Source organism: Ranitomeya imitator, chromosome 2, assembly GCF_032444005.1.
Source record: "Ranitomeya imitator isolate aRanImi1 chromosome 2, aRanImi1.pri, whole genome shotgun sequence".
Lineage (NCBI taxonomy): Eukaryota > Metazoa > Chordata > Amphibia > Anura > Dendrobatidae > Ranitomeya > Ranitomeya imitator.
In genome coordinates, this window is record NC_091283.1 from 322532290 (window position 1) to 322554578 (window position 22289).

The 22289-nt window shown below is 41.5% G+C and overlaps 1 protein-coding gene across 1 annotated transcript; it reads right to left on the bottom strand.

Moving 5' to 3' along the window:
* Positions 1-1781: 1781 nt before the first annotated feature.
* On the bottom strand, positions 1782-21959 carry LOC138663498 (oocyte zinc finger protein XlCOF7.1-like). The gene is made up of 8 exons (XM_069749733.1): positions 21904-21959; positions 9958-10139; positions 8425-8558; positions 8116-8295; positions 7910-8033; positions 7729-7826; positions 7045-7135; positions 1782-3667 (listed from the first exon to the last, which is right to left on the bottom strand). Exons 3-8 carry the CDS (start codon positions 8500-8502, stop codon positions 1977-1979), a joined length of 2262 nt encoding a protein of 753 aa, XP_069605834.1. The 5' UTR covers positions 8503-8558; positions 9958-10139; positions 21904-21959; the 3' UTR covers positions 1782-1976.
* Between the last annotated feature and the right edge of the window lie 330 nt (positions 21960-22289).

Genomic DNA, 22289 nt, shown 5'->3' on the forward strand with positions numbered 1-22289 from the left:
GTATACTTTTGTACCAGTGTATAACTTTATAAAGTATTAACCTTACACACGTCATGTCGTTTATTTATTGTATGTATTATACTGTTTAATAAAGTTATGTCTTGGCACAATGGGGATTGCCTCAATATTTTCATCCAAATTTTCATATGTGAGGATTCTAGCTGAAGTGTGTGCGTGAATGCCCCCGGGGGATGTCTGGCTGTATATGACTGGTATATATGTGTGACTTTGGTTTGGCATTATTAAATATATCTATATCTGGGATCTCAGATAGGTCCCTATAAGTCCGACTTAGTCCCGCTATCTTGCCGGGTTTACTCCAGCATCAAATGTTATGTTTATTCGGCTCCCCCCTTCTCCCAGGTGTCAGTAGCGGGAAGTGTGCCTCGCTTTTTAGTGCATATACTTATTCATGCCACTGGTATGGCTTGGAGCTCCCCTTATAGCCTCCTCTGCCCTTTGGGACTTATACACCGGTCCCTGTATTGTGCGCTCCGTATGTAGCACTACTGTGTTTTTTAGTAGATGCTGTTATCCTCTGCTTTCGGGGATCGGTCACTGCGCATGCGCCTGTACCTTGTCCTTATTGGTCCTTATCGGCGCCTGCGCAATGTGCCGGTCTCGGCTCACTTCTTCTGCGCATGATTGCGCTATACGATTAGGACACCACGGACCTTTTGTTCACAGGTACCTGGTCCGTTTGTTCTTCCTGTCCGCCGTTTCCTCTGCGCATGTCTGCGCTGGTTTTTACGGTGCACGTATTTAGCGTTCAGCACTGACTTCCGTTTTTGCGCACACCGGAATCTCATTAGCGATCTGGCATATACTACTTAAGGCTGGTGTACGGGTCAGCACACATCTCCCCTGACGAAGCCTGGTCCGCCGGGCGATACGCGTGGGGCATCACGTCACCAGGTGGTACTTATATGGGAGGTTTCTCCCGTTTATATTGTATGTCTCAGTTATACCATTATGTATAGGTGACTTATTAATTTGCCTTTTTTGGCTCGTTGCGGTCTGGTAATCTTTTTTGGACAGTTTTTTGTGCCTGCTATCGCTTGCTTGCTCTGTGCCGTGCTTGCGGCCGTATGAGCTACTTTTTGCACTATCCTATTGCTATTATACCTCTGCGCAACACCCCATGAGCCATTGGTTTTTCTTGGGTTACCTTATTATACTGAGTCATTATATTTGTTTCCTGTGTGTTCTTGATGATGTTTTCATGTTTTTAATTATGTTTTTATTGTCCATGTTGTGTGTTTTGATCTGTTAATAAAATCAGCCTATGCCAATTTTTACATCTATTCATTGGATGGTGTGCATTTTTGTACAGTAATGCTTTTTCTTTCGGTCTATTAGTTCAGTCTCTTATTACTGTTTTTGCACCCTCAGGATTTCTCTTATTTGAGATATAGTAGTGCGCCTAAAGTTCTTTTTGTTTGATTGCAAGGAACAGTTATTCAATCAGCATGGGAAAATGGGAAAAAGGATTTTCACAGTGCTCACCAGAGTATCACAGGACCACAGGTGCCAGGTTCAATGTCGCTGGAGTCGACTTGTAAATGCAGGCAAAAAAGAAAAAAAGCACCAGATGATTTCCATAAAAATTCAAATTTTGTCTGATTTAATCCATTGTTTGTAAAAAGTTAAAAACATACATGTTGCCTGCAGGAACAGTGAAGCCAGTGCTGATTCCGCGCTGGGCTTGTGTTATGTAACAACCTCACATGAGCCCTGGGAACGTGACTGCTAAGACCCTTGAACAGCGCAGGCATGCAAAATGAGTATGAGTGTTTTTATTTGAAAGAGGACAAACATGAGGAATGACAAGGTGTTGTCCTAGTAATGGACAACCCCTTTAAGAAATACAATTTTCGGTTAAAACATTCCCAACATTCTTAACATGAAAAATGCTTCTCCCCTTTGTGATTTTTCTGATGTTAAAGAGATGATTTTAGTGTAAAACATTTCCTACATTATGAACATGAAAAAGACTTCTCCCCTGTGTGGGTTCTTTGGTGTATAACAAAATTACATTTCTTTTTAAAACATTTCCCACATTCTGGACAGGAAAAAGGCTTCTCTCCTGTGTGGGTTCTCTGGTGCGTAACCAAAACTGATTTCTGATTAAAACATTTGCCACATTCTGAACAGGAAAAAGGCTTCTCCCCTGTGTGGGTTCTCTGGTGCGTAACCAAAACTGATTTCTGATTAAAACATTTCCCACATTCTGAACAGGAAAAAGGCTTCTCCCCTGTGTGGGTTCTCTGGTGCGTAACCAAAACTGATTTCTGATAAAAACATTTCTCACATTCTGCACAAGAAAAAGGTTTCACCCCTGTGTGAGTTTTCTGGTGCGCAACCAAAGACGATTTCTGTTTAAAACATTTCTCACATTCTGCACAAGAAAAAGGTTTCACCCCCGTGTGAGTTCTCTGGTGCACAACCAAAGCTGATATCTGTTTAAAACATTTCCCACACTCTGAACAGGAAAAAGGCTTCTCCCCTGTGTGGGTTCTTTGGTGCTTAACCAAAACTGATTTCTCGTTAAAACATTTGCCACATTCTGAACATGAAAAAGGTTTCACTCCTGTGTGGGTTATTTGGTGTATAACAAGCTTGTGTTTCTGGTTAAAACATTTCCCACATTCTGAACAGGAAAAAGGCTTCTGCCCAGAGTGGGTTCTCTGGTGCTTAACCAAAACTGATTTCTCGCTAAAACATTTGCCACATTCTGAACATGAAAAAGGTTTCACCCCCGTGTGGGTTCTGTGGTGAGTAACCAAAGCCGATTTCCGATTAAAACATTTCCCACATTCTGAACAGGAAAAAGCCTCCCCTGTGTGGGTTCTTTGGTGATTAACAAGATTCCATTTCTTGTTAAAACATTTGCCACATGCTGAACAGGAAAACGGCTTCTCCCCTGTGTGGGTTCTCTGGTGCGTAACCAAAACTGATTTCTCACTAAAACATTTGCCACATTCTGAACATGAAAAAGGTTTCACCCCTGTGTGGGTTCTCTGGTGTGTAACCAAAGCCGATTTCTGTTTAAAACATTTCTCACATTCTGCACAAGAAAAAGGTTTCACCCCTGTGTGAGTTCTCTGGTGCGCAACCAAAGACGATATCTGTTTAAAACATTTGCCACATTCTGAACAGGAAAAAGGCTTCTCCCCTGTGTGGGTTCTCTGGTGCTTAACCAAACCTGATTTCTCATTAAAACATTTCCCACATTCTGAACAGGAAAAAAGCTTCTCCCCTGTGTGTCTTCTTTGGTGTCTAACAAGATAATATTTATGTTTAAAACATTTTCCACACTTGGAACAAGAAAATCTTTTCTCCACTGTGTGAAGTTTTGGATGTTTAAGAAAAGACTTTTCGATGTGAAAACTGTTTCCATATTCTGGACATGAAAATGGCTTCTTTGATTTAGGAGTATTTCCGTTTTTAATGTTTATTTTGTGACTCTGATTTTCCTTAGTTGTTGCCAATGAATCAGAAGTCAGGACCTGTTTCAAAGGATCAGTTGATAGGTCTTTGCTGTGAAGGGATGATGGTATAGCAGGAGTAATGGCATTAACTTCAATTGTATCCAGTGGGATCACAATATCATCCGATCTAAAAATTAAAGACGTCAGCTGTTCCTCTGATCTCCCGGTACAGTCATCTGCCAAGATATAAACCAGTTATTATTTTTGAATAAAATATCTTGAATGTCATTTACCATTTCTACTTCAACTGTCTGTAAAAATGGCAAGTTATGTAAAAACATTGAATTCTTCACCAAGACAATGACAGCTCACAGTCTAATAGAAAATCTAATAGGATGAACCAGTGGAGCGTGGTGTTCAACTGTTTGTTCATTCTGTCTTCCGAATATGGAACTAAAAGCCACACAGAAACATTATGTTGACGAACCTAATACCAATAAAAACTTCTATTCATCTAACAAAAAACAAGTCCCCACTCAGGTCCATCATCTGTCAGTGGAAAAACAGGAGTTTTCCATATTATTAGTGGCTCAAAGGCTCTTGAAAATTAACATGACTTCCATTAACCAATCCAGCAATAACCACTCTCCTAAAGTCAAATTTTCCCCTCACCTCTGAGCCTTTCAGTATGCCCAGACCACATGTATTTGGCTTTACTCTAGTGAGACGAACCCACTTAACCCATTATCTACCAATGTCCTTTTTTTGGGATGCCTAATCTTTTACATCTAGCAACTAAGATTTTATAATTTTTATAATTAGGTCCAATTTTTTGTGTTGTGTTTGTAAAATGAATGTTTTCAAAATAGGAAATCATGTCAATGTCATTTTTAATTGAATATTGGGACGCCCTTTTCTGAAAAATCCATAAAATGAAAATTTCTAATTTGGCAAGTAATGGGTTAATTTACGGTGTGTGTGTCTCCTGGAGCACAATCAGCGCACTATGTGTTGGGAAATAAAATGGCATATTTGCCATTCAATACAACAAAAAAATAGGAATGCACTCACCGGTCTGTTGAAGCAAAAAAATCCTTTATTGGGACATGTGCAGGAGATGACAACGCCTAATTAGGACCTGTAGAAGCGCAGCAACGCGAAACGATCGTTGTTCTTTTATTCCACGTTCTCCCTGTCGTCTCCTGCACATGTCCCAATAAAGGATTTTTTTGCGTCAACAGACCGGTGAGTGCATTCCTATTTTTTCTTGTATTGGATTTTACATTATCTTTGGATCTTTGCACCCGAGGGTCTTGTTTGTTTAGGCAGTTGTGGCAATAGCAGCGACATTAAGCGCTAGAGGTACAGACTTTTGGTCTCAGCGGTGCCGATTTTTTTCTTTTATTGCATATTTGCCATTTGTTTTCTCCTACATCCACTGTGTGCTAATTTCCGGAAATTGCCTATGGAATCAAAAATTGCCACTATTCCAATAGATTAGTTCTCTGAGGGTTATAATTTCCAAAATGGAGTCATTTTATGGGGATTCCTGCAGCTCTGATTTGCTGAAATTTTGTCATATTAGGGCTTCTGCAGATGGTGTGTCACATCTCTTCTAGGATCTGCCCCTATGATGTCAGCAGGCGTGTCCTTATTCATATGGCTGGCAGGGCTAGAAACTGAGTAGACGTTGGTACCAGAAGCTCTGGACGACATAGGCTCGATTCAGCCACTAAGATTAGGGTGCCTGGGACAAGTAGTACCTTTTAGTCTGGCAGTATGGGTGTATGTGTTGTCCAGCTGAAGTAATCTGCTCCCTTATACAGCCAATTGGATAGCACCATATTCTACGAAAGCTCGAAGCATATTGAAGGAAGCTGCCAGATACAGCCTTGTTCTTCTCTGGTTCGGTCCTCTATGTTCAGTTCACGGCTTGTGTATTTGTTTCCTGTTGTGATCCCGGCCTGTTTGCTGACTACTCTTATGTCTTCTGATTTTGTATTTTTTCTGCCTTACTGGCTCTGACCCGGCTACTTGACGACTATTGTTCTTCTCATTTCACACCACCGAACAGCAGGCAACACTGTGGGCCAAGCCAGGTGGGTCTCTATGTAAGTCCAGATCCATGTAAAGGTGTTAAAGGGTAATGAGCAAGACAATCCCTGGGATCAGGAAGATGGAGTAGATAACGGCAAGCAGGTTTGTGGTGGCCATCTTCTGAGATGGCCACAAAAACTGCTCCTAATACTTTGTGTCTGCAAGCTATTCCAGTAAGATCTGGATTCAAATAGCTAAATGGCACTCTTTCCCTTCTCAACCCTGAAATGTGCCCAGACAGTAATGTACAACCATATATAGGGAATTGTCGGATACAAGAGAAGTTGTAAAATAATGTGTGAGGTCTATCTGTTTGATATTACCCTTTGTGAAAAGTGAAAAAATTTGGGCTTATATTTTCTGAAGAATTCTAAAATTATCACCTCTTGAAGTGACACACGTCAGATTTGAAAAATGGACCCTGATTAGGAACATAAAACTGGCTGCAGGAACTGGTTATCAGAGTATTTTGGGAACTAACTACTGTAGTCAAAATCTGTGACTATAGACAATAACACATCTACTGAAATAATCAAACTCAACAAACTTCATTAGTAAACAATGAGTGATCAGAGGTAAAACCTCTCTGGAGCAGTTACAGTATAGGGATTGGTGGTTCTTGGCAATCTAAATTATGATATTTTTCTGTCAGATGAGTTTCAAGAAGAAATATTAGATAGTCAAAGATAAGAGAAGAGAAAGTATTAGCGCTCCCCATTTCAGGAGAGATTGTGCAGTAATCTGAATTCTTTAGGATTGAAAACAAATTGAAATTTATAATGTGGAGTGAATCCATGAAACCAAGGCTCGAGCCATGCCATCATCTTCTGTAGGCATAAATAAATGTATTTTACAGCCATCAGCCATGCACAGCTTAGAGCTATATCATGGCACAGGTGTAATATTTTGTGTGTAGTTTATCACAATCCTCCTTGAAGTTAGTTGGTTTTAAAGAAATTGAAAAGTCATGATAAAGGGAAATTCTGTTGTTATTGTACAGAAACTGCACATTTAATGTTGTTGATCATAAAGGCAAAGTTTGGCCAGAAAGACTGGATCTGGTCTTGTAGGGACCATATGAGCACATTCAGCAGCACAGAAGAGGAAGAAGGTAAATTCATCCAATAAGATATCAGGATTCTAGGAATCCAACAGCATCATTACCCTCCGCTTTCTCTTACAGGTCCATTATAATATTTTTCTTCAAGTGATTTTCTTACTTGTTTGCACATTCTATGTCATTTGGCTTTGTAGTTTACAGATCTGGGCAGGTAATGGTCAGTGACTACTAATCCCAGGGGATGAGTTGGATACTCCAGGTTATAAGTTCTATTGAAAAGGATTTAATTTCACAAAGTAATCTCAACATTTCCAAATAGAGCAGAATGTTGTGGTCTAAAGGCAAAATGATGATCACACGATTGTGATACGACCAGAACAGACTATCGATAAAGCAGCCACAGCTGGTGACTGAGAAGAATCTGTGACTTCTCTGCATTTTGTGGATACTACTCACCTAGGTAGTCATATGTGGGAATCTCCTCTTTACACCGCTCATCACCCCTCACATATGTCTCTGTAGTATTAATATGGGTCAGATCTTCACCCTGAAACAAATATTATAAAAGTCACCGACAGATGGAGAAGTCACATCTATGGTCAGCTCTAATCCTTCCATCTCCACCGTTCTCATTACACAAGTATAAAACATATACGGCTAATGTGCACACGTAGGAAAAGTGGTGCAGAATTTTCTGCACAAAATCCGAATCTCCTGGCAGAATCCGCAGCTGCAGATTTGCTGTGGATTTTATGCGGATTTTGTGGGGATTTACCGCAGATTTTGTGCGTATTTTCTGCAGTTTTTGCCACTGCGGATTTCTATCATGGAGTGGTGCAGAAACGCTGCAGATCCGCACAAAAGAAGTGACATGAACTTCATTTAAATCCGCATCAATTCCGCACTGATTTTTCCGCACCATGTGCACAGTTTTTTTTTTTATATTGATTTACATTGTACTGTAAATCACAGTGCAGATCTGCAGCGTTTCTGAGCGGAAAAATCCACTGCGGTTCTGCAGCACATCCGCATCGTGTGCACATAGCCTAATACTGGTGGATAAAACAAAGCTGAGCACAAGACCTTCCTCGCCATCTACACATCATGGGGGAGATCTCATGACACCTTCTCTCCATCTACCTGATGATCCTGAGGAACATTGGGATCTTCTTGTTTACAGTCCTGTGGAAGAAGAGGATGGGGACATCTCTCTGGTGTTGTCCTCTTACTGGATAGATCTGAAGGAAACACATACAAGGGCTGAATTCATTATTTACATACAGATAATTATAGGTTGTGTGCATTTAGTCCTGTCTATTACCTGGTGATGTTAGGGGTTGAGGAACCTCCATCATGATTTTCTTGTATACATCTTTGTGTCCCTCTAAATACTCCCACTCCTCCATGGAGAAATAGACAGCGACATCCTGACACCTTACAGGAATCTGACACATACAATGATACCGTCATCCCCTGATCCCTTCATAGCATTACTGTATAATGTCCCAACATTCCCAGCAGAGTCACCTCTCCAGTTAGCAGCTCAATCATCTTGTAGGTGAGTTCTAGGATCTTCTGGTCATTGATATCCTCAGAAACCAGGGGGTTACATGGAGGCCTTAGGACTGGACTCATGGGTCTTCCCCATCCCTCAGACACAGGGTCCTGACATCGCTCACTAGAGGTCTTCTTCACTACCATGTAATCCTGGTTATGGAGAGACACATTAACTAATTTCACTATAGACATTTCCAGACTCCTCACCTCTCCAGTTCTGTCCATCTGTTATTCTCATAGATAAGAATGAGGTAATGTAACGTCATCAGAATCTCTCACCTCTCCAGTAAGCCGGAAGAGGATCTCTAAAGTGAGGTGTAAAATCCTCTCCCCCATCTTGTCTCGGTCAATATCCATTCTTGATGGGTAATTCAGGAAAATTGTCTTATATAGATGATCTTCACTGAGAGGATCTGAAATTGTAGAGACCTGAATGAGAAGATGAGCTGATGTAACATCATTAAATCCTATGTAATAATACAATTATTGGAGATAATAAGGGGGAGGAGGAGATAGAACGTGTAGATGTTGTATTCTCTAGTCTTTTATGGACTGGAACATAAGTTGAATTGATGGCTAAGACATCTCCATGCTCCCAATGACTGGCTATGTTTCTTACTGCTTCAGCAACTGATTGGCTGTAGGAATCACAAGTTCGTTGGGAATGACTAGGAAATACAGAGACTGGCGGGGGACCCAAGCAGCAATGGTATATTTTCTTATTTTACAAATACAGCGTTCTTCCCTGACATCTACTAATAAAACCTATGTATTTAGGCCACTTCCTCGGAGTCGGCAGCTGAATACGTTTCTCATAGACTCATCTTCCATAACGCTAATTCTCTACTCATTTACCGACACTGCAATCGGCATTAGTAATACTGCAGGAGATATTCATTACACGGGACATGAGAAATAACTACTTCATGATGAGGACGACATCTTCATCTTCTACTACGGCTCTAGAAACAGATTTGTCCAGAGTCCGTCACTGACTCCATCACCACCGGCCGTCTATATGAATGTTTCCCATCTTCCCCACACTGTAATCTTCTATCACGTTAGATCTCATGTCTGATTCACACACAGAAGTTTGAGGCTTTTAGAAAAGCTTGTTTCTAAGAACAAGACAGGAGTTGTTTGACGTCAATATCTCCATGTACAGGGTTTTATTTTCTCTTTATATTAGGTTTTAATAGCTTTTTTTGTAGGCTTCTTTATATTACATGAAAAACACCCTAAAAAAATTGGGGATGCAGGTACTGTGGAAAAATTATACTGTGTGTGTGGGGGGCCAAGAAACTGGTACTGTACGGTATCAAGAATGGGATAAGTGAGGATTTATTATCTAGTGGTTTGGGTGGAAGAATATTGTGTGGGACATCTTGTACTATCATAATGTGTAGGGGATACTGTGGGAACATTATACTGTGTCTGGGGGCCAAGAAAGTGGCACGGTACTATGAGAGTAATACAGGTTTCCTTGGTTCCAGTCTTTCCAGTTCCAGTTGGGTCGTTTTTTATCTATCAGCGGAAAAGGAACAAAACCATTGTGATTCTTATAAGGAGACAACACAAAACCCCCCTAAATATAATATTTTATAACACCCCTACAATCTGTGACTCTTTAGGGTAAATTGCTATCTCAACATTGGATTAGAGCTGATACTATGAAGCTAAAGTGACTAAATAGACTTTCTGTCACATCCATAGTGGGGCACTTTTCCGTGATTGTCAGAACTGTCCGAGGATTATTAGAGGTGATAGTTCCCCCCAATTAGAAGGGACACCTGTGGATATTGGGGTCTTTACCTGTTACATTTCTCGTGGGTTTTACTTGGTGAAGTGCTGGAATCACTTTCCCACAAAGGGTTAAATGGCGTCTGTAACTTCAATGTCTTTCTATGAAGCTTCTTGTATGAACTTTCTTCCTCTGTTTTCTGCCATATTTCTATTACTCTCCGGAATCAGGAATGTATTAAGTCCTATGGAAACTGCGGAGAAAGAATCATTTTTAATTCTGTGTTTCCAAGATTCTTCTTGTGGGAATTGGCTGCTATATCCCCTGTGCAATATATTTCTAGTATTATTGGTTTGTAATACAGTAATTCAATGGACATGAGATGGTTGTTTGTTTATCTCCCTTTTCTCTTTTTTTATTGTGTCATGTATTATTTGTATGTAACGTGCGTGCATTTGTTCTGACATCTGATGGACCTTATGTCACGAATTTGACAGGATCTTCTCCTGAATTTTTTAATAGCATTTACAGGTAGGACCAGTCCGGAAAGCAGATAATCCAGCAAGTATTTGCCATATATTCATGCAAATTCCCTGAAGTGTCATCAATTGTATCTAGTAAAACGCTTAAGTTCTCGTTACTCGAATCCAGTAGGTTGGAGAGGCTTGACTCGAGTACCAAGTATAATGAAAGTCAATAAGAAACTCAAAATTTTTTTCCAGAAGACTAACAAGAGGGCAGAAAAATAGCTGAAATGGATTGAAAGAGCGCTCAAATGGAATAGGAACAGTATTGAGAAGATACCTGGACACATCTCTGGCTTCCAGGTCACAGTCTGACCGGGAGTGACCTATGAAGCATCTTTCTCAGAACAAGGCTCAAAAGGTTGTCTTATATTAACCCAGTGACACGATGTGGCCAGCCAGTCACAGTAAAGCCAACGTGGCTACGGCATTACCTTATATGGCAGGTAATAATACAGAAATATCATTTCAGGAGTATAAAGATCTAAATAAGAAATGCAAAAAAAGAAATCAAGCTAGCAAAGTTATCCAAAGAGAAGCAAATTGCCAGCGACATTAAACTAAATCTCAAAAAATGTTATAAATCCATTGTGATGAAACAGCTTTTTTTCTTAATTAACCAAACATCTATTTTCAGCAAGCAGGGAAAAATAGACTTATCTATTTGTTGACTTTTAAATTTTTGTGTTTCTTTCTTGTTGGTCAAAAACACAGTCTTTTGTTTGTATAAGCCTGTAATATTGACTTGTAAGTTGACATTTGATGTAACATTTTGTGCTGTTATCCTGGATGACTAAAGACACAGGATAACTGAATAATGATGTTTACTGATATGTTGATTACACATTGTCCAGGCCAGATAGTTTGTTGGCTTGCAAAACAGAGAAGGAAAAACTATGCAAATGGATTAAATAATCAAATTATGCAAGTTAATTTCATCACTATTCTTCCCCTTTGCCTGTGAATGCTGGCTTGAATGACACTTGTTAACAATAAAAAGACGTTAGGTGCCTCTGTAACATGAGACAGATATTCAGCCAAGACTTCCAAGGAACCAAAGACTCTCTACAGGAGAGCAACGAAGACATCATAGCTTCATCAAAAGGGAAACAGAATTGTCATTCTACAGGATGCCAGCTTAGGGGAACATGGCCCCTGTTGAAAGAATGCAGGTTTGCTCCATTGACCATCACTGAACCACGGATACATTTGGGGAAGTCAGGATTTCGGCCCTCCGGTAACTTGAGCCTCATGGATACATTTGTGAAAGGCAGGAATGGAACTCACTGGTCATCTGGCTCCATAGAGATTTTCGGAGAAGCCAAGTTTTGAATCTCGGGTTAAATGGCCTTGTACCTCAATAGACTGTCATCTTCCTAAGCTTAAGAATGCTGTTGGAGAAATCAGCGCAAATAGGGTCTTATCAAACGCAAAGCGAATTGATATAATCAAATTCTACTCATCAGATGGAGTTTTTGATAAAGCATATAAAGTTATCCGCTGCAGCAGATCCACGGGTCAGCAAGTGACCATGCTTTAGATGAATGAACGAGTTAATGTGGATATAATCTGTGCTGCTGAATAGATGTAGGTCCAGATGTATTTAAATTTAAGAAATCATTATACTGCCATTCTGACAAAATGTCTTTCTTCGGCCTTGCTAACTATGTTACTATGTAAAGGTGGTTTATTCAACGCGTTTCAAAGTCTAAGCGACTTCTTCATCAGGAAATACCACACGAATGCAGAGTTAGGCCGGCGTCACTCTCAGCGTAGGGAAATACGGTCCGTATTTTACATGTGTAATATGCAGAAATGTTCCCAAAATAGTGATCCGTATGTCATCCGTAGGCAGGGTGTGGCAGCGTATTTTGCGCATGTAAACCTCCGTATGTAATCCGTATGGCATCCGTACAGCGAGATTTTCTCATCGGCCTGCTAAACGGACATACTATGGATCCATGGGCTCAAATTGTCGGGAAAACATATATGGAGTCTAATATATATATATATATATATATATATATATATATATATATATACATACACACAGTGGGGCAAAAAAGTATTTAGTCAGTCAGCAATAGTGCAAGTTCCACCACTTAATAAGATGAGAGGCGTCTGTAATTTACATCATAGGTAGACCTCAACTATGGGAGACAAACTGAGAAAAGAGATCCAGAAAATCACATTGTCTGTTTTTTTAAAAAAAAATTTTCGCATATTATGGTGGAAAATAAGTATTTGGTCAGAAACAAACAATCAAGATTTCTGGCTCTCACAGACCTGTAACTTCTTATTTAAGAGTCTCCTCTTTCCTCCACTCATTACCTGTAATAATGGCACCTGTTTAAACTTGTTATCAGTATAAAAAGACACCTGTGCACACCCTCAAACAGTCTGACTCCAAACTCCACTATGGTGAAGACCAAAGAGCTGTCAAAGGACACCAGAAACAAAATTGTAGCCCTGCCCCAGGCTGGGAAGACTGAATCTGCAATAGCCAACCAGCTTGGAGTGAAGAAATCAACAGTGGGAGCAATAATTAGAAAATGGAAGACATACAAGACCACTCATAATCTCCCTCGATCTGGGGCTCCACGCAAAATCCCACCCCGTGGGGTCAGAATGATCACAAGAACGGTGAGCAAAAATCCCAGAACCACGCGGGGGGACCTAGTGAATGAACTGCAGAGAGCTGGGACCAATGTAACAAGGCCTACCATAAGTAACACACTACGCCACCATGGACTCAGATCCTGCAGTGCCAGACGTGTCCCACTGCTTAAGCCAGTACATGTCCGGGCCCGTCTGAAGTTTGCTAGAGAGCATTTGGATGATCCAGAGGAGTTTTGAGAGAATGTCCTATGGTCTGATGAAACCAAACTGGAACTGTTTGGTAGAAACACAACTTGTCGTGTTTGGAAGAAAAAGAATACTGAGTTGCATCCATCAAACACCATACCTACTGTAAAGCATGGTGGTGGAAACATCATGCTTTGGGGCTGTTTCTCTGCAAAGGGGCCAGGACGACTGATCCGGGTACATGAAAGAATAAATGGGGCCATGTATCGTGAGATTTTGAGTGCAAACCTCCTTCCATCAGCAAGGACATTGAAGATGAAACGTGGCTGGGTCTTTCAACATGACAATGATCCAAAGCACACCGCCAGGGCAACGAAGGAGTGGCTTCGTAAGAAGCATTTCAAGGTCCTGGAGTGGCCTAGCCAGTCTCCAGATCTCAACCCTATAGAAAACCTTTGGAGGGAGTTGAAAGTCCGTGTTGCCAAGTGAAAAGCCAAAAACATCACTGCTCTAGAGGAGATCTGCATGGAGGAATGGGCCAACATACTAACAACAGTGTGTGGCAACCTTGTGAAGACTTACAGAAAACGTTTGACCTCTGTCATTGCCAACAAAGGATATATTACAAAGTATTGAGATGAAATTTTGTTTCTGACCAAATACTTATTTTCCACCATAATATGCAAATAAAATGTTAAAAAAACAGACAATGTGATTTTCTGGATTTTTTTTTCTCAGTTTGTCTCCCATAGTTGAGGTCTACCTATGATGTAAATTACAGACGCCTCTCATCTTTTTAAGTGGTGGAACTTGCACTATTGCTGACTGACTAAATACTTTTCGGACACACCTCATTTAAAGATTTTTCTGTATTTTCATGACTATGAAAATTGTAAAATCACACTGAAGGCATCAAAACTATGAATTAACACATATAGAATGATATACTTAACAAAAAAGTGTGAAACAACTGAAAATATGTCTATTATTCTAGGTTCTCCAAAGTAGCCACCCTTTGCTTTGATTACTGCTTTGCACACTCTTGGCACTCTCTTGATGAGCTTCAAGAGGTAGTCACCGGAAATGGTCTTCCAACAATCTTGAAGGAGTTCCCAGAGATGCTTAGCACTTGTTGGCTCTTTTGCCTTCACTCTGCGGTCCAGCTCACCCCAAACCATCTCGATTGGGTTCAGGTTTGGAGAGTGTGGAGGCCAGGTCATCTGGCGTAGCACCCCATCACTCTCCTTCTTGGTCAAATAGCCCTTACACAGCCTGGAGGTGTGTTTGGGGTCATTGTCCTGTTGAAAAATAAATGATGGTCCAACTAAACGCAAACCAGATGGAATAGCATGCCGCCGCAAGATGCTGTGGTAGCCATGCTGGTTGAGTATGCCTTCAATTTTGAATAAATCTCCAACAGTGTTACCAGCAAAGCACCCCCACACCATCACACCTCCTCATCCATGCTTCTCGGTGGGAACCAGGCATGTAGAGTCCATCCGTTCACCTTTTCTGCGTCACACAAAGACACGGTGGTTGGAGCCAAAGATCTCAAATTTGGACTCAGCAGACCAAAGCACAGATTTCCACTGGTCTAATGTCCATTTCTTGTGTTCTTTAGCCCAAACAAGTCTCTTCTGCTTGTTGCCTGTCCTTAGCAGTGGTTTCCTAGCAGCTATTTTACCATGAAGGCCTGCTGCACAAAGTCTCCTCTTAACAGATGTTGTAGAGATGTATCTGCTGCTAGAACTCTGTGTGGCATTGACCTGGTCTCTAATCTGAGCTGCTGTTCACCTGTGATTTCTGAGGCTGGTGACTCGAATAAACTTATCCTCAGAAGCAGAGGTGACTCTTGGTCTTCCTTTCCTGGGGTGGTCCTCATGTGAGCCAGTTTCTTTGAAGCGCTTGATGGTTTTTGCAACCACACTTGGGGACACTTTCAAAGTTTTCCCAAATTTTCGAACTGACTGACCTTCATTTCTTAAAGTAATGATGGCCACTCGTTTTTCTTTACTTAGCTGCTTTTTTCTTGCCATAATACAAATTCTAACAATCTATTCAGTAGGACTATCAGCTGTGTATCCACCAGACTTCTGCTCAACACAACTGATGGTCCCAACCCCATTTATAAGGCAAGAAATCCCACTTATTAAACCTGAGAGGGCACACCTGTGAAGTGAAAACCATTCCCGGTGACTACCTCTTGAAGCTCATCAAGAGAATGCCAAGAGTGTACAGCGCTCAGTTCAGTCTTGTCCCACGCTGTAAATCCATCTGAAGGGGTTAAATAATTTTATAAGCAGGAGCCTAAGAATGCAGCTGTGCTCCTGGCTGTAAAATCTGGGGAATGAATGGAAAGCAGGGGAACATAGCTACCTAGACTAGCGGTGCTGCGCCCCCTGCTGGCATAACCTCAGATGAACTCGAGCGTGGGAATTTTTCGGATTATTTTCTCACGCTCAAGTTCATGTGAGGTTATACCAGCAAGGGGTGCAGCCCTCAGCCCCTTCCTTTCCCACTCTGGCGGAGAAAATTGAGCGGGAGCCCACGCCAAATTTTTCCGTGATTTAACCCTTTATTTTAACAGCTAGAGCCCCCAAATTGTGCACACACAGACACTTGGAACATTACTAATGAGGAATATGTAAAAAAATAAGGGATATGAAATAGTTTAATGTATGTAAACCACGTCTCATATCCTGTCGGGTTTTGGAAGGAGATAGCAAAAGCCGGCAATTGAATTACTGGCTTTTCTGCTATCTAGCACTGTTTCAAATATATATATATATATATATATATATACCCCTATACTATGTGTAGACATTTATTTTATCTATTCTATTCTAACCTGTCAGTGTGATTTTACTGTACACCGCGCTGAATTGCCGGCTTTTCTCTAGAACACCGCTGCGTATTTCTCGCAAGTCACACTGTTGGTCCGTGTGTAATCTGTATTTTTCTCGCCCCCATTGACTTTCATTGGTGGATTTTTTGCGCAATATGCTGACAAACGCAGCATGCTGCGATTTTCTACGGATGTGCAAGACCGTATAATACGGATGCGTAATATACGGCAGATAGGAGCTGGGCCATAGAGAATCATTGTACCGTGTGCAATGCGTATTTTCTGCGCCTCTCACACATCCGTAAAACACGCTAGTGTGACGCCGGCCTCAGAAGTAGGATACTGTCTTATATATACAAAATTTCAAATAACGGTACCAATGGGATCACCTGATGAGCAAATATTTAAACATTGAAATTTCATGGTATTAACCAAGTTTTCCAAATGTTTTTCTTTTTTCATCTTTGCACTATGAAATAGGAAAATTTTGGTTAATACCATGAAATTTCAATGCTTAAATATTTTACTCAAATGTACATCAATTCTTGAACATGTCATGTGCTTTATCTGTGAACATTGTCTGTTTGTCAGGTGATGCCAATGGCGCCGTTATTTGAAATTTTGTATATATAACACAGTATCCTAGTCGCTTAGACTTTGAAACACGTTGAATAAACCACCTCTCTTTATGTGAAATACATCTGGACCTACATCTATTCAGCAGCACAGATTATATCCACATTAACACGCTCATTCATCTTCCTAGGCTTGTCATTACCTCCTGTCTGTGTGCGTGCCACAGGTGGCGTCGTCGGCCCTGGAAGCTCTGAAGTAACAGCTGCTCTTATCCCGGCGAGTCAGCGGAAAGGTGAGACTCTGTAATGTGCACCATTTTGAGTATTTTGCTGGGACTATTCTATGTATTATTTGCCTGTTTTGTGGTTAAATAAAATATTGCCACACTGTTTTACCCTCACTCTGTGCTGTCTTAGTAGTATTATGCCCATGGTAAAAGGAGAGTGTGCATTCATTAGGATGATCCCTAGTCCATGCAGTTTCGGCGCACCGGTTTCAGAGCACCCGCTGACCCCCGTGCCTCTATATTAATCAATGCCAAGGAGAAAAAAAAAGATCATTTCGGCCCCTTAAAAACGCTAACAAGATAATTGTTATAGAAGACAAAGAAAAGGCTGAGATATTAAACAGGCACTTTTCATCCATGTTCACCAATGAACCGTCTGTTTCAGTTATCATTCAACAAGGCAAAGATCCAAGTTCACCATTTGAAATAATAGTTAAACATGAAAAGAAGTACTCGTGTGTCTGAGCAATTTGAACTTTGGAGGATGGCTGATGTGGTACCGATATTTAAGAAAGGTAAGAAGGTGGATCCAGGTAACTACAGTCTGGTAAGTCTACATAGGAGCGATCTGATGATCGCCGCTATGCAGCAGAGCTGACCAGGCTATACTACAACCCCTGGCAAAAATTATGGAATCTCCGGCCTTGGAGGATGTTCATTTAGTTGTTTAATTTTGTCGAAAAAAAGCAGATCACAGTCATGGCACAAAACTAAAGTCATTTCAAATGGCAACTTTCTGGCTTTAAGCAACACTAAAAGATATCAAGAACAAAAAATGTGGTTGTCAGTAATGGTTACTTTTTTTAACCAAGCATAGGGGAACAATTATGGAATCACTCAATTCTGAGGAAAAAATTATGGAATCATGATAAACAATCAAACAAAAAAACACTCCAAAACATCACTAGTATTTTTTTGTACAAATTCTGGCTTTTATAACAGCTTGCAGTCTCTGAGGCATGGATGTAATGAGTGTCAAACATTACTCTTCATCAATCTGGCTCCATCTTTCTCTTATTGCTGTTGCCAGATCAGCTTTGCAGGTTGGAGCCTTGTCATGGACCATTTTCTTCAACTTCCACCAAAGATTTTCAATTGGATTGAGATGTGGACTATTTGCAGGCCAAGACATAGACCTTATGTGTCTTTTTTTCAAGGAATGTTTTCACAATTTTTGCTCTATAGCAGGATGCATTATCATCTTGAGATGAAAAAATGATTTCATCATCCCCATTCTTTCAATTGATGGGGTAAGAAAAGTGTCCAAAACATCAACATAAACTTGTGCATTTATTGAAGATGTAATGACAACCATCTCCCCAGTGCCTTTACCTGACATGCAGCCCCATATCATCATTGACTGTGGAAATTTGCATGTTCTCCTCAGGCATTCATCTTTATAAATCTCATTGGAACGGCACCAAACAAAAGTTCCATCATCATCACCTTGCCCAATGCAGATTCGTGATTCATCACTGAATATTACTTTCATCCAGTCATCCACAGTCCACGATTGCTTTTCCTTAGCCCATTGTAACCTTGTTTTTTTTTCTGTTTAGGTGTTAATGATGGCTTACATTTAGCTTTCCTGTATGTAAATCCCATTTCCTTTTGGTGGTTTCTTACAGTTTGGTCACAGACGTTGACACCAATTTCCACGCATTCGTTCCCCATTTGTTTTGTTATGCATTTCCTGCTTTGGAGACATATTGCTTTAAGTTTCCGGTCTGGACGCGTTGTTTTTCTTGGTCTACCAGTATGTTTGCCTTTAACAACCTTCCCATGTTTTTGTATTTGGCCCAGATTTTATACACAGCTGACTGTGAACAACCAACATATTTTGCAACATTGCGTGATGATTTGGCAGCGCCCCAGAGACCTGGTCGTTGCAGTATGGCCCCAAGGCGAGTAGCGGTACGTCCGATGGCACTAAAGAGTTCTCCGAGTCCTGACCAGGTATCACCAGAACACATTACACTTCACACTCCGGCCACTAGGGGGAGCAAAAGGCTTTATTTATTGGGCCACTCCTCACACTGGTAAAACTAGGGGCTGGGGAGGAAGTTAGTCAGAAGCTGACTGGGTTGGAACCGTACAACATCCCGTGGCAGGGGGTGTTGCAGGGAGAAGACACAGGGGGGTCCCTGTCAGGTGTGGCAACCTGGCAGGTGCCTAGCGACAGAACAGAACGTTACGGAACCGCGCCTGCACACCTTGCGGCGGTATCCTAAGGAAGAGACAAGAGGGGAAGAATATTGTGGAACAGTGTAAACGAGATCAGCACAAAGGAGAGCCAGTAAGAGTCGTGCCGAGAGAGGAAGGCAACATCTTACTGAGGCGCGTAGTCGGTGGCCGGATCACCGTAGGAGTAACTGACTTCAGGCCTTACTTCAAATTCCGCTGGACAGTTGATTATAGGTTGGCTGTCTACCTTTTACACCTACGAAGACATAGGGGGCAACATTGGGAGAGGGGCGTCTCTAGGGTCCCGGAAGACCTCCAAGCCTTCCCATCAAACGGGTGGCGTTCTAGCCATACTTTATCTGGGGGAAGTTAGAAACTAGCAACATCTGAAACCAAAGAACGAGAGAGAGAGAGAGAGAGCTGTAGAGAACGAACGAAAGAGAACAGCAGTTGTGAGGACTATTCCGAATGCTCAGCAGGTAGGACTACAACACACAGGCGCTATTGGTAGGCAACAATTTCCATCTGCGAGGGAAACTCTGGATGTGCCCATCGGACCGGCCGGTCTCTGATAGCCCGGTTGAACGTGCTCTGGACTGAGTGTACTGAAGCCTTCAGTAAAAGGTAAAGAGACTGCAACCCTGTGTCCTCGTTATTGCCTGCACCTCACACCATCACCATCCACCTTACTGGGAAGCCCTGGGGACATACTTCACCTGTGGGAAGGTATACCATCCAGCTGCCATTCCATCACCCCAGCGGACCCCACAGCAGCGTCGGTCACCCTGACCGAGTACCACAGGTGGCGTCACGAACTACTGACAGACTGTACTACCATTTTCATTGGACGCCCCTTAGCAGGGTCACGACCGGGTCCAGCCACCGTGACAACCGCAGAACAGAAGGAGAAGGGACTGGTACCGAGTGACTTGTGGCCCTGTGTCTGGGGGCGCTCCAATTTACCCTCTTTTTAGAGTTTGATAATCTTCTCCTTTGTTTCAATTGACATCTCTTGTGTTGGAGCCATGATTCATGTCAGTCCACTTGGTGCAACAGCTCTCCAAGGTGTGATCACTCCTTTTTAGATGAAGACTAACGAGCAGATCTAATTTGATGCAGGTGTTATTTTTGGGTATGAAAATTTACAGGATGATTCCGTAATTTTTTCCTCAGAATTGAGTGATTCCATAATTTTTCCCCGATGCTTGGTTAAAATAAATAACCATTACTGACTACCACATTTTTTGTTCTTGATTTCCTTTAGTGTTTCTTAAAGCCAGAAAGTTGCTATTTGAAATGACTTTAGTTTTGTGCCATGTCTGTGATCTGCTTTTTTTTCTACAAAATTAAACAACTGAATGAACATTCTCCAAGACCGGTGATTCAATAATTTTTGCCAGGGGTTGTAGCTTCTAGCCTCCCATGGAGGCTATTGAAGCATGGCAAAAGTAAAATAAAATGTTTAAAAAAATATGAAAAAAAATATATATAAAAGTTTAAATCACCCCCCTTTCGCCCCATTCAAAATAAAAAAAATCAAACCTACATATATTTGGTATCGCCGCGTTCAGAATTGCCCGGTCTATCAATAGAAAAAAGGAATAACCTTTAATCGCTAAACAGCATAACGAGAAAAAAATTTGAAAAGCCAGAATTATGTTTTTTGGTCACCAAGACATTGCATTAAAATGCAATAACGGGCGATCAAAAGATTGTATCTGCACTAAAATTGTATCATTAAAGACGTCAGCTCGGCACGCAAAAAACAAGCCCTCACCTGACCCCAGATCACAGAAAATGGAGACACTACGGTATTGGAAAATTGCGCAATTTTTTTTTTTTTTTTGCAATTTTTTTTTTTTACCACTTAGATAAAACGTAACCTAGACATCTTTGGTGTCTATGAACTCGTAATGACCTGGAGAATCACAATGGCAGGTCACTTTTAGCATATAGTGAACCTAGCAGAAAAGCCAAACAAAGAACAAGTGTGGGATGGCATTTTTTTTGCAATTTCACTGCACTTGGAATTTTTTACCTGTTTTCTAGTACACGACATGCTACAACCAATGATGTCGTTCAAAAGTGCAACTTGTCCTGCAAAAAAACAAGCCCTCACATGGCCAAATTGACGGAAAAATAAAAAAGTTATGGCTCTGGGAAGGAGGGGAGTTAAAAACGAGAACGCAAAAACAAAAAAGGGCAAGGTCGTGAAGGGGTTAAAATCTGACCTTGAAATTACAATATTAAAAAAATGATCTGGATAAGATCAAATGAGGTTTAATACTGATAAATGTAGTAATGCACCCAGCACGGCAGACACTATAACAGCTTTTATAAACTGGCTGGATGATTTCCTCAGAACAAGTAACACTGTGGGTTATAGGTAAATTAGTGACAAAATGAACAATTGGTGGAGAAAGGTTGAACTTGATGGAACTAGGTCGTTATTCAGCCCATGTAACTATGTTTATTGTCTAACAGCCGTGAAACATACGGGCGGGTTCTTGAGCATAGCGCCAAAGCACACGATACTCGATCAATGCCGAGCGCGCTCACTCATCACTAGTATCTACATTATGGTGCTGGAGCCAGGAGAGGAATCATCGCATTGTGGGAGAACTTCTCTGGGCTTCTGTCCGCTCATCCTGCAGGTGTCTGAGGACTTGGGAACCGGCGAAGCCGAATTCTGTCTACAGCTGTTACGTCACTGTTCACACCACACAGAGACCCCAAAAGCATCTTCGGGCTGAAGGGGTTAATGTCCCCCCACGGATGAGGAATCTCCAGCACCTACCTCCACCTGCAGAGCCCACTCCACATATATGGCTGTTCTGTGCACACAGGACCTGTGATGAGGTCACAGGAGGGGAGGAGTCAGGGGTCACATGATCAGGGGCCTCAGTGAATGATATCCGCAGTGTAGACCCTACATGGAAACTTCTCCTCAGTCAGTGACGTTTCCGCCATTATTCCCCCTCACTACTGGCACAATTACCCCGCGCCGCCTTCTCTACACAGTGTTATGTGTGGACTGTAACGTGTGATTTCTCTGGAGACAGATAGACCCCACACATGAGGGAATTATCACCAGTTACCGGACGTCTACTACAGCTCTGGCAACAATTAAGAGACCACCACATCAAAACCCTGTCATGGGCAGCCCAATCTCCAGACCTGAAC